The 13,839-nt window shown below is 40.1% G+C and overlaps 1 protein-coding gene across 1 annotated transcript in view; it reads right to left on the reverse strand.

Annotated features, from left to right (window-relative positions):
* ETS2 (v-ets avian erythroblastosis virus E26 oncogene homolog 2) overlaps nt 1-10,920 on the reverse strand; it is an 18,227-nt gene extending 7,307 nt beyond the window's left edge. Inside the window, exons 1-4 of the mRNA XM_015412879.1 lie at nt 10,592-10,920; nt 6,117-6,188; nt 2,753-2,873; nt 1,550-1,669 (exon numbers count right to left, since the gene is read on the reverse strand). Coding sequence (XP_015268365.1) covers nt 1,550-1,669; nt 2,753-2,873; nt 6,117-6,188 — 313 coding nt within the window. The 5' untranslated portion in view covers nt 10,592-10,920. The remainder of the gene's footprint in view (nt 1-1,549; nt 1,670-2,752; nt 2,874-6,116; nt 6,189-10,591) is intronic.
* Nucleotides 10,921-13,839: the final 2,919 nt, after the last annotated feature.

The following is a 13,839-nucleotide window of genomic DNA, read 5'->3' on the forward strand; positions in this document are numbered from 1 at the left end:
ATTACCTAGAGAAGGTGTAATATCCCTAAGTGTTGTGAGAGAATAGATGGATCTATATAGTGTGAGGTGAAAGTATACTGGCATTGTAAAGTTGAGAGCTGATGTTATGGAGAAAATATAAATTACTACTTTTAGGTTTGCAAACAAAGGGGATTTTGAAAGATAACAATGCTAAAAATATGAAAGAATATCTTAAAGGGACTAGATTGATATCATATAAGAAATTTGAACTGTCTAACTGCTGTGAAATACCTGGGTTTTTTTCTTCTATATTTTTATTGTTATAAAATTGATTAATAATAGTAATAGCAGATAGGATATAGAAAAAATGAATTGTTTATTGGAAACAGAATTTTACCTAATGATATCTGTTGTGGACTATAGATTAACAAAGGAAAAAAGGGAATTATGTATCTAAAGATGTTATGAACGAGACAATGGCTGGATACTTTTGAAGTGTATTGCTCTTTTTTGTTTTGTTTTATATAACTCTTTAAAAAACTAATAAACTTTGCCCATTAATAATGGGAAAGCAGAAAAAACCCACAATAATAAAACTTCTACTGAAAGGATACTAAACAAGCAGAACAATCTTGTGTCTCAGAAAGAAATCAATATATCTAGTTCAGAATAATGGCCCTAGAGTGCAGATCAAAAAAATTGGTATCATGTACAGATGTATGCATGTGTGTGTGTGTGTGCGTTAAGTGTCATCAAGTTGCTTCTGAGTTATGGCAACCCTATGAATTAATGACCTCCAAAATGTCCTTTCATTAACAGCCTTGCTCAGGTCTTGCAACCTGAGGACTGTGGCTTCCTTGTTTGAGTCAATCTGTAATCGAAAAATGTAATAGAAACAACTGGGGGTGGGTTAGAAGAAGAAGACTGGATTCTCAGAGTCTCAGGCTGTGGTCACAAACACTAAACAATCCACTTTCAATCCACTTTCCAACTGGATTTTGCCAGTTCACACAATAAAAATCCAGTTGGAAAGTGCACGGAAAGTGGATTGAAAGTGGATTATTTAGCATGTGTGACCGCAGCCTCAGAGTGGCTTACAAACTCCTTTCCCTTCCCCTCCCCACAACAGACACCCTGTGAGGTAGGTGGGGCTGAGAGAGCTCTTTCCAGAACTGTCCTGGAGAGAACAGCTCTGACAGAAGTATTGCTTGTCCAAGGTCATCCAGCCAGGTGCAAATGGAGGAGTGGGGAATCAAACCCGGTTCTCCCAGATTAGAGTCCGCGCACTTAACCACTACACCAAACTTGCTTAACCACCAAACTGGTTACCCCCTGCAAATGGAGGATGCTTACTAAGCTATTACAAAATTTTGCAAAAACAGCAGCATTGGGGAGGAAGTAGAAAAGGCTATCAGGAGAGGGGGGAGAAGAGGAAAGAAAGAAAAGGCTGGGGGAAGAGAGAGAGAGCATAAAATGGAGGGGACAGCAAGTGGAGAAAGGGCTGGAAAGACACAAAGAATAAGGCCAGTGGGTCCATGGGGGATCTCCCTTCCCCACTAGAGTTTGAATCCCTCAGCATGTCACTTACTATTTGGAATGCCCAGTCTGCGCTGTTCCTTGATGAAGCCACTGAAAGTTGCTTTTAGAGCTTGACTCATCACAGCTTTACTGCATGGGGTTAAGAGTGGCAATTCACAGCCATTTGATTCTGAAAGGCATAAAAGTTGCAATGTTTTGGAAAGTGAGAGAGGGAAGGGAGAAAATCTACTCCAATACTTACAGAAAAAGCAAAGGAGGAAAGAAGTAAACGAGACAAACAAAACAAAGGAAGTTTGGATCAAACCTATCCATACTATAATAATAGTACTATCCATACTATAATAATCCATACTTCTATTTTACAGAAGTAGTTAATGGTATAGCTTCATAAATGATATCTGAACAGCATATGTGATTGAAGAGAAGGCAAAATGTTTTGCATTCAAGTTCCATTCAGACATCACAACAAATTATGGTTTATTTCTTCAGTCAGTCTGCTGCTTGCATCCTTTTCTGTCCCCAAGCAGAATCCAAAGAGGTGATTCCCAGCTTCCTTGCTCTGCCAGACTTATGGTAAGCCTCACTATGTATGCAGCTTGCTTCTTATTGGTCAGCTGCAATAAATGAGACCGTAGGGAAATACGCCTCTGACAGGCTAAGATGCCTCCTCTTCTTTTGGCTAAGGATTAGCAGTGTCCCTCAACATTCCTTTTTAGCTGCTTCACTGGGTTCCTGAATTCTTAAAACACTGAAACCCAATATATATTTTACAGCTCTACCCCACCTTTTCTTCCTTGTCATTTTGCTTCCTTTTTAATTCCCCCTCAGCGCTCATATAGCTTGTTTGCTTGGAATGGCTTCCTCATTAATTTCAATACAAAAAGTCAACCAGTGAGGCAGCCTTATTTTGTGCACACCAAACAACTTCCTAACAGAGGACCTATGAATATAGAATAACAAGATGCAAATCTGATTGCATACTTCTAGATTTCAGCAATAGTACAATAGTTGCAAACATCATTTGTGTGCTGTTCATCAAGAAGTTTACTGCATAAGCCCCAATGAAATGAATAGGAGATGAACCCAACCAACAACTCCTCTAGAACTGCTCTGTTCATTAAGTGCAGAACCTAGTGAATGGCATCTTCTGCAGAATTCCTCATGTAAGCAGTAAGATATTTCAACCTTGTCAAGGTATCTGATTCTATAAAGTGAAAGATAAAACTGCAACATTTATAAAACCAATATTTACCATAAGAAATAGAATCAAGGCCTGTTGGTACTTCTTGCAGTGTCTGGTCTTCATTTAATGATGGAAAATATCCAGTAAACAAAGAGTTTGCACCTTCAAAATTATCAAATGCAGGCTGACGCTGAAAAATAAGTTTGAGAAAAGATTTCAAGTAAACATTCTCTTACTTCCACAGTATTGTTAAGGTGTTGTGACAAAGCAATCAAGTTCTTAAATCCTCATGTCCAAGGAAGTAAATTAACCAAGGAGGTGTCTTGCTTCTGTGTTCTGAAACTGGTGTAGAACACCAATATTAATTATTGCAGTAGGACTCTTAATATTTGCATTTTATTCTAAGGAATTCTATATGTTTTCTTTTCCAGAACACAGGCAAACTGAACAGGATACAATTATCATTTAATGCTTACAGTATATAATGTTGTATTAGGGGGTGGGGAGGAAGGGACTAGGGAAGTTGTAGGAGACCATAGTCAGTTTGACATTCAAATACTATTGACATTCAATGGAATCTGAACATAATGTTAATTGCACTCTTTAGAAGGCAAGGTAATGCCTGAATACTTGTTTCTGTGATTATTTTTCTCCTTCAGTAGATTCCCAAGAACAAAGCCAAATACTAGTATAACTCTATGAAAAATTCACTCCAAAAATTCACTCCAATCCATAAAGAGCACACGAGCATTTCTATTATATTTGTGCCTAATGTGTACAAAAACCTATTTCATAAAGAAAATTAGACACAGCTCTTTCCCCCCCACTCCCCTCTACAGGATCACAGAGCATTACTACTCTTGAGACAATAGTAGGAAGCCAGAAAGATTACAGTTCATTCCAGTTTGAATAACAATGAAAGAACCCTAGTGAAGTGTTCTTTTACATTAATCGTAACTGGATGGTTTGCTAAGGTTTGAAGACACAGTTCCACAAATAATATAATGAAATCTACCACACTTCCTCAGTACTGAGTCTATTGTCTCTCTTTTCCCCCACAAATTATTCATCCCTTTTATTTACTATCTCAAGTCATTATCCAAAGAAGTTTTTGTACCAAGTTTGCCACATTTGCTAAAGAATTGCTACTAATATAATAATTTAGTTCACAAACGTATGCCACACTCTTAAGTTGCAATACTAAACACACTTACTAGAGCGTAAGTACTATTTAACAATAGAATTTACTTGAACTGCTAGGCTAGACATGTGCATCCAATGACTTTTTGAAGTGCCGATTATCAGAAAGTCAAAGTGGTTTGGTCTACAACAAGGAAACCATTCATGTTCACATTATGCCACTAAGAAAATTCAGTTTGAGGAAATCAGTTGAGCTCTTTGTTGTATAAGTGAAATGGTTAATAATAAGCCAGCTGTCGGGCCTTCTAACAACATAAATTCTTTCAGTGTTAACAGATAAAAGATGAGTCATCACCAATACCTGGGGAAAAGGCCAAGCACTTTCAACATAATCTGGAAACTCCTGTGTTTTGTGTAAATATGTGACCCTTATACTGAGTCACTGGAAAAACTGTAGTCGCCAAAGAGTGAGTAAAAGGCATGTTGTACTGCAAACATTATTCTGCATTTTTTAAACATGAAACTAAACAGTACAGTGAGTGTGTTTAAAGCCATACATGGAATAAAGTCTACTAGTCACATGAACCATAATTGATCCATGAAGGGTTTTCTTTCCCCCCCTATGCCACAGCAGTCATAAATAGTGCACAAATCCTGAAGGTGAAACTGTTCCCTGCAGGCTGTTGTGAATCAACCACTGTACCTCTAACATGCTTTGTGCCTAATCTTCTAATGGAGAAGATAGCCCCAGCTAATAAGCATCTGCCATAAGATGCTTATGGTTTATGTTGTTATAACCAAGTGGAAACAACCCCTTCACAGTTTATTACTCAATTTAGTAATTTCAGTAAGTTATTCTATCAGTAGTTCCCTGAGAACTTGCACTTCAGGCAGTATGAACAAAAAAGAATTTTAAAAGATGGCTTAGGCTGCGGTCACACGCAACATTAGCCATGCAAGAGATACGGAAGACAAGCGGAGTTTCCGGTCGCGATCTCACCAGCACATCTGGGAAGCGTAGTGCTTCCGTGGCACAACTGAGGCTTCCTGCCGAAAAAGCGCAGCAAAAAACTAGTACCTTGGAGGTACTAGTTTCCAGAAACTGCGGGGCAAGGGCGCCCTGAGAACTTGCACTTCAGGCAGTATGAACAAAAAAGAATTTTAAAAGATGGCTTAATTTATTTCTTGTGACAACAAGCAATCAATAGAAATACTTAAAAGACATTTAAATGACTGTGGGAGCAATCATAAGAAGGTCTGCTCAGAAGTAAGTCCTGTTTTTTTCTCAGTGAGACAGCCACAGATTACTATGAAAGGATTCTAGCAAAATGTTTAGCAAAAACTAGTCTCCTCGACTTATGAAATCCCAAAAGAAACCTAATTACACCTTGAAACGTAACAAATTTATTGTAGAAAAGGCTTTCAAAGCATCTGCCAAAATAGAAATTTTAGATCTGAAAGACCATTGTTCTTACTGCACTAAGGGGAGGGGCTGTGGCTCAGTGGCAGATCATCTGCTTTGCATGCAGAAGGTCCCAGGTTCAGTCCCTGGCATCTCCAGTCAAAAGGCTGAGCCAGTAGGTGATGTGAAAGACCTCTGCCTGAGACCCTGGAGAAGGGCTGCCAGTCTGAGTAGGCAGTACTGACTTTGATGGACTGAGGGTCTGAGGCAGCTTCCTGTGTTCACTATAAAACAAAATACCAATGGTAAAGACTAACATATATTTCAATATAAACTTTTGTGACTCATGCTGAAATATATGTTATTAGTCTTTAAGGTGCCACTGGACTTTTGATTTATTTTGCTACAATAGACTAACATGGCTACTCCTTTGCAATCTTGCTGCAACAATCTAATACAACTGCCCCTAAAAAAGAGGATTTGTTAAATCGATGTCAAAGCAACCGATATAATTTCTCAGATATTCAGATTTTTAAATATAATCAATTGTATTCCAAAATGCGACTTAGTTATCATTGTATTAATCTTACTTCGATTATCTAATGGTATTTTCACACTTTTACAGCTTTCTTTCAGAGATGACCAACCAGTATTTGGCTTTTAAGTCTGCAGAGCAAATTAAAATTACAACCATTTCATTATTTCATTCTAATATTAATGGAACATATTAAAAGCAGTAATTCAGTGGCTTCATTCCAATGGCATCGCAAAATGTTATTTTCAGTTGTAACTGAATTTCCAGAGTTTCATACTAACTTGTACAAGAGATATGCCCTTAGTAGAGATTAAATTGCTTGTCACAAAAAAAAAAATCTGTTTTTCAGAACTCACCATGAGCACTCCTCTGTACATGTTGCATACAGGTGCTACCTGATCCATGTTCTTGATTCCAAAGTTACTCATCTAAAAATGGAAACAGAAAATGTTTTTACTGAAAGAAACAAAACAGTCCTCCATTTATGATCAAACACTTATTCCTGCACACAAACATATCATAGATGAGTATTACTGAACTCTTTCATTTTTCATTAATGATAGAATCTGAATGAGGCAAATCCAGATCTTTCATGTATAGAAAACTATAGCTATGGCACCAAGAACCTAGAACCAGAGTAATACACATCTAGTTCTGGATGCTCCCACCCCCAATGCCTCAGGAAACCCTCCTTTCCAAGTGCCAAGAGTTTCACAAGCACTACATGATATGGTATTTAGTCCTGTAATTCAAAGGGGAAGGAAACAAAACAAAAAATCTAAAATTAACAAAAAAATCCACTGGACTTGCTATGGCCTTAGGTGCACCAAATGTAGCTCAGAGACACTGCTACTTTTAAAATGAATGGGACTACAAGTGAAGGAGCCCTTGGATGTACAAAAATCCAGGTTCAAATTCCCACTCAGCCATGAAACACACTTAGCACCCAAGTTGTTTACCGATTACCTGCTAGATAAAGACAATTTACATAATCGCTCCAGAGTGTTCTGTAACTTTTTCACATATGTACAGGAGAGGGTGGCTCCTCTCATCCATACCATTTGCACCCTCTGAACACTAGTTGGTTCAATGATGGGGATGTATCCAGTGCACTTTTTCTATACCCTTAAATCCATGGCATATGGCTTTCCACGTCAGTTTAAACAACTGCAGCAACTGTTGGCAAAGGCTGCTGCTGACCTCAATTTAATGTTTTCTATGCAGATAGTGATTTTTTAAAAAAATCACATCTTTATATTAATATTTTCAAACAATTTGATTTTTGCTTCACTTCACATTCAGCCTCTCTTTGAAGGTGCATAGGGTGGCCCTTTTGAATTTCTATTAACAGTGTTAGCGGAATGTATATTATTTTCACTGCCTGAAATATGCATATTAACAATAAATAATTTGAAATTATACTGTCAGCTAAATCTAATAATACAGAGTCATCACGGGCAACTGAATACAAATGCATGCGTAAAGCAGTATTTCCAGTAACTCCTTAACAGTAATTTCAAATTAGCATGCATGTAGATCAAACAGAATTATTACATTACTCAGTCCTTAAAAAGTGCCTCACTTTGGGCACATTATAGTGGGTACACAATATAATGGAGCCAATGTAAGAAGCAAGTAACTTGGAATTTGTTTTAACGGGACATTCTAAACTATGAAATTGTTGTTTAAGAGACCAATGACACAACTGTAACCAGCATCCCATCCTAAATTAATGCATTTGTTAACGTATTTCTTAGATGTCCTTGGTTCTATACAAGTATGCTCAGGATCTTTGCCACTTGATTAAAACAACTGCTACAAAATATTTTAATGAACCCATCTGCAGATTTTTACAAGACTTTAGCAAGGTACATTCATGATCTTCCCATCCCAGATGTCACCTGTAGTACCCTCAGTTACCCCAAAAGCCCCTTAAAGGTCAGCACTAGAGGGCCAGTTCAGTTTTAGAAATCATTACTTCTCCATTGGCCCTATAGTAAAATTGGGCCCAATTTGCTTGGATGGCTTATATCTGGCAGCAATTATGCTATCAATACAATTATAAAGAACAGTGGCCAAGGATAACAACAGCAGACGCCATTATAATAGGGATAAAATTACAGTCTATAATATTTGTACTGTTAATGTGGGTTTCCTAACTGACAGTGAAGTTATATCCTTCTAACTCAATGAAGTTATATCCTTCTAACTCAATTAAAGTTAATGGGCTTAGAAAAGTTTAACTCTAGGATTGTACTGTAATTCTATTAAAACTATATTTGATGGAATTGTGATAAAACTTGGGTACACTTAGTCAATAAGCAATGCTCAGAGAGGCTATAAAGCTAGCTTGTGGGGCGTTGTTCAGTTTGTCACAGTGACAGACAATGAACATGTTTGCTTTATCGAAATGCCTTGGCATGATGTGGGTTTAACCCTTCCCTTCAAGTTTGGTCGAATATTTTTGGACAACATCTAGAAACGCATGTCCATTAAAAATGCTATTTTTAAAACAAAGTCTTACTCCTTGACACCTTCCAAGGGTATTAAATTGCACTTCATTTTACTGTAGTTTTAAATTGATACATTTTTAAAAAATTAAAAGTACAAAGTTAAAAGTGAAACAACCTAGCTTTTTCCAATCCTTGACAATAAAGTTTGCAATACATTTTAGCTTAGCATTATTGTTAATTGTCCCTGCATACAGGACCTTAAATGACTGAAAATATAGAATAGCAGTAAAATCAAGAAATTAAAAGTCAAGATGACATACTGCACTATCCAAGTAGAAAAGAGCTGATAATTAGGTTGGGATATGTGTGTGTATACACACACACACACATATCTGGTAGATGTTTTCAAATGCATACCTGGTATTCTCATCCCAATCCTATGGTACCATTGCTATTCTTAAAGGAACTCCATTTTTAAAAACATACTTTAGCCTAAAGAAAATATTTTTTCAAAGAATTTTGTTTGGCCACAGAAGTCTAAAGGAGTTATTGATCTTTCTGAGGTTCAGGAGTTAGCCATAACTGAATTGATATAACAATCTGATTTTTCAGTTGTGAACATGTTCCTGTGGGCATACAACCCAGAAATATCAATATCAATCTTCTATAAATAGTGCAGAATATTAAGAATCACTGATTAAACAATTAGATGGAACTTCTTTCAGTGAATTTTAAATAAATAAAACTATTGACCATTTAATGCCTACATAGTCAGTACTTATGTGCATGTATTTGTACAGGTAAGTTTCAGAAATCCTCACTGTGAAGACTATGTAATGTGTCTCCAGAAGGTCATCAGTATGAATATGCATAGCCACCCATCATATATGTAATACCTGCCTGCTTCCTATGTAAAAAACCCCCCACTAGTATGGGGAAAATGTTAACATCCTTTCACATGTTATATAGTAATAATGCCCACTGGTAAGTAGCAGTTATTTTAGGTTCACAGATACCAACAGCTCCGTAAAACTGGGCCTCATGACAAGACTCCTCCACCAAATATCAGAGGCTGCTATTTGTCTTACTAAAAATGGTCAAGCAGCAGAACATCTTCTGAAACACAAATGCATGTGGGCGCCCTCCAAATACAATTAATCAACAAGTATTGGTTAACTTCCTCATAGCCATCAATGTGCGTAATGCTTAGAGGCTATCTTGTGGCACCTTAAACAAGTACAGTCTATAGTTCATTTTTAAGGTGCCCTGAGACTTTTTATTGTGTTTTGGCTACAAGAGATTAACATAGTTACTCCTTTGGAGTGTATGAGATTTGACTATCCAGTAATAAATCACAATTTCAGTACAATAATGTGATCATATTACAAATGTAAGGCAATCAGAAGAATTTGGGGGGAGGGGATGAGATCTTCAAGTATTTTTTCAAATTGACAAGTGAACAATCCTATAACTATACTAAGAAAATATAAACGTGGAAAACTTTAAATACAGAAAAACATGCGTCATTCATCTCTAGTCTCTTTTACTTGTGTGAAAATGTCATCCAATTATTCAAATTGTACTGTATACATTCTAGTTCCTTTTCAGGGACTTCTTTTTTAAGTTTAAAAGCCTCAGCCACGGAAGCATTTGGGAACAATTCCTCGAACAAAATAGGAAATAACAGCTCAAAAAAAGATTCCTGTCTTTGATTGCGATGCAATTATTCCTCTTCTCCCCCCCCCCCTACCCACCTGTCTCCCTACTTGGCTGCTTGGCATATTTTTCAGATAACATCAATGGTCGAAATCCCGAGTCCACCTGTGAATACTCCAAAAACGCTTACAAAAAAGCGGAGACCGGTCACTCTCCAGGCAAATAAACGAAACGACCGCTTCGATGCTCGCTAAGACTATGCCATGCACTCACATGACAGCAGGCAATGTCTCAAGAAACAACGAGAAGAACTGCGTTGTGGATCTCTAGCTAAGCACACATCTGGACTTGCCAGATGTGCTTCAGCCACACAATGAGAAGAGAGCCCCTAGCGCACAGGCTCTCCAGGATGACAAACGTGGCTCAAACTCTGGCCAGAAACCTCAGATACCCATTTAAAATACACGAGAAGCGTAAGGGACAACCTTGTGTGTGTCCTTAAATGGCCCTTAATGCTCTCTCGCCCACCTGCCCGGTGGCTGGCGCCGACTTTCTCGGCCAAAGACAGCCGCGGCCACCTTCCCACCGCCAGTCACGAGACGCAGGCTCACCTCTCATTCTGCCCGGCCCGTGAGTCACCCGCCTTTTCTCCCCAGCAGGCACAGCCCCCCTCCCAATCCCACACCACAGCCCAGGAGGCAGCCTCCTTCGAGGTCTCTCACCTGGAGCCCCCCGAGCTGAAGTTCAAGAGGCGCCCTCTCCAGCCGTAAGCCCCCCGTCCAAAAGGTGGTGATGGTGCTGCTGGTGGTGGTGCTGCCGCTGCACCAAAATATCCTTGCGCGGCAGCCGAAGGCACACTCTACACAACACGACGTTATCCCACGACGGCTCCCGAAGAGGAGACGACACACAGAGCCAGCTGAGGCCAGTAACGGGGGCGGGGGGAGAGGGAAGCACGTAGCCAAAGTCCGAGGGCGCGCAGGAGGAGGCCCGTTTGCGACGGAGCTCACGGTTGCAGCTGCGGGTGGCCCTGGAGGGAACGCGTAGTGCCGGTCCGAGCTGAGCACGCCTGGCTCTTGACTGGATGACCGAGGGAGGGAGGCGGGACTCGCCGCTTTCTGGCCCGGCCCGCTCGCGTCTCCTCCTCCCACCGAGAAAGAACAACTGCTGGTGGCCGCTGCGGGGTGGTGCTGCTGCCTCTCTCTTTCTCTCTCCCGTCGGCTTCCTTCCCTCTGCACCCCCCTACCCCCCCCCCCGCAGCAGGATGGGCAGTCTGAGGGGTCTTTTGCCTCCTCCCTGGCTAAAATCAAAAGAAGGCTGGTGGCTCCATAAAGACGAATCAATATTCGCATCAACATTCGTGGTTGTGCCCCACTGTGGCTATTTTCTTGCTGGCTTCCTTAGCAAGAAGGGCCTGTGGGGCTCTGAGAATAGATGCCGAACAAAACAAAGCAGAGGAACAGAATTACCTGAGTCATTTAAGAGAGACCCATCACTTAAGGGTTTCTTCTAAATTGTTACATTCTTAAAGTATATGTGTAGCTTTACAAATTATGGAACTGTGGCATATTTATCTGTGGGAAAAGTACATTGTGGCCAGTCCAGCACAAAGGCTCCACAGTGTCACACTCAGGGGTTGTTGAAATAAATGTTACACTTCTTGCACTTACTTTATTATCAGGAAGTTACTTCTGTGGCACACTGTACTATGATGGACCAGAACCGTACCACATAAATAAGAGATGATGTGGGGTGGGGGAACTGTGATTAAGGGTAGCCAAACCTACTGCCCACAGGGTAGGGCTGTGAGAATAAAATGGGAAGCTTTGTGTATGCCACCCTGTATTCCTCGGAGGAAGGGAGTGGTACCAGTTTGATTAAGAAGTAAACAAACATGCATTGAAAGACAGCTCTTTTTACTGCTCTTTAATTAGTCAGATGAACAAAAGCATTTAATAGAACAAAGTTTGAGTCCAGTGGCACCTTCAAGACCAGCAAATTTTAATTCTGGGTATAAGCTTTCACATGCACCCGATGAAGTGTGCATGCACGTGAAAGCTTATACCCAGAATTAAACTATGTTGGTCTTGAAGGTGCCACTGGACTCAAACTTTGTTCTGTTGCTTCAGACCGACATGGCTATCCACCTGAATCTAAAAGCACTTAATGTTTACTAAAGGACAATCTATCTTGAACATACAGCCTATGTCAAAAATAAAGGAGTATCACCAATATATATCAGATCCCGCCACACAGGAAATCATACATGTTTTAGGCATTGATTCTATTTTGTGTTATTGCTAATTTCTATTTCTCTAATATATCACGAGACGGGAACCGTAAGATAACTTGTTGAAACTGGTGATTCTTTCAGCTTCCTTGGCTGGTACCACTCATTTGCATATATGGCATTGAAGCTTCCAGATTTCTTAATAGAAATGCTATAACATAAATGGACCGTATGTGTAGAGAGCAACAAAATTCCCCTTTTCATTCCACACCCAGGAAACAACAAAGGTAACACTCACATGTAAGGATGCAGCTGGTTTAGGGTAATATAACTGAAACCACATAGGGCTATTTTACTATCATTAATAGTTACTGTGGCTTGCTCTTTAACCATACGGTGGGCCACAATAATCTTTAATAGTAATCAGGGGTCATTTCCTGCAGGAGCGCACAGGAACGGAGCTCCGGCAGTAAAGAGCCCAGAGGGCGGGCACATGCAACAAGCCCCACCCCCTGCTCCCAGCAGCCCTCAGTCAGAGCAAGAAGCAGCCAGGTAAGTTGCAGAGCTCCTCCCGGCCCCCCAGTCCAAAACAGTCCAGTGGCACCTTTAAGACCAAGTTTTATTCAGGTACAAGCTCTCCCTCCTCTACGAGGACAGATCTGCACGTTCCCCCCGCCCCAATAGCTAGCAATCCAAAACAGTCCAGTGGAGCCTGAACGGTGGGTGTTGCCTTCTGACACACTTCCAGTGATGTCAGGGGTTGTGGCATATGCAAATAAGTTATGCTAATGAGTTATGCTAATGAGCTCCTGCACCTCTTTTTTTACTAAATGACCCCTGATAGTAATAAAATGATTTGGTATGCCTCTGGATGTCTATGCTATCAGAAGCAAGCAATGTATATGATAGGAGGTGCATCCTTGAGAGATACATTGCAATCTAAAATGCTTACATAGGTCTATAACGTATAAATTAAAAGAAAAAAAGTAAATAGTTGAACAAGACAGTGTTCCCAGTGGGGGCACCAAAGCATACCCCTGTCTGACCTGCTTCTCAAGGCCTGTGCTTGTTCTCTTATCCCAGCGGACATATTTCGTAACACTAAAATGTTTTCCTCATGAAAATGATGATGTGGTGGCCAGTAGTGAGAACAAATGTGCCAAAGAACAAAATATAGTAATTGGGACTGGAAAGTTGATGCAGGACTCCATGTGAGTATCTAGGTAGATACTTGGGAAATAGCAATTGCACTTGCAAGAGGGTGCCTAATGTGCCAAAGAACAAAATATAGTAATTGGGACTGGAAAGTTGATGCAGGACTCCATGTGAGTATCTAGGTAGATACTTGGGAAATAGCAATTGCACTTGCAAGAGGGTGCCTGTTGGATCCCCAAGCATCGAGAATAAATCCACGTTTCAGAAAAGCAAAATTTATTTCAAAGCTTTGGAAAGATATTCAAACAAGTCCTTTGTTAGGAATGGGTACAAACAGCCAGGGCAAGTATAATAAAGGGATTTGAACCAGGTACCGAACCAATGGATCACTTTCCCGCTGGCGGGTAAAGGGAAACGGTTGCGCGCTCAATCCCTGGGAACACTACTATCTCCAGACATAATACAGGTGCAGTTCCCAGGCTCTAAAGGCAACAAGCTAGCATTCAAGCTCTCCTCCTACACCACGTCCTCCAGATGTTCGGCTTAGCATTACAGCAAAATAAAATACAGGCTAGCAGGGAGAGG

This window comes from Gekko japonicus, unplaced genomic scaffold (genome assembly GCF_001447785.1).
Source record: "Gekko japonicus isolate JY-2015 unplaced genomic scaffold, Gekko_japonicus_V1.1 scaffold1429, whole genome shotgun sequence".
In the NCBI taxonomy this organism is placed as follows: Eukaryota; Metazoa; Chordata; class Lepidosauria; order Squamata; family Gekkonidae; genus Gekko; species Gekko japonicus.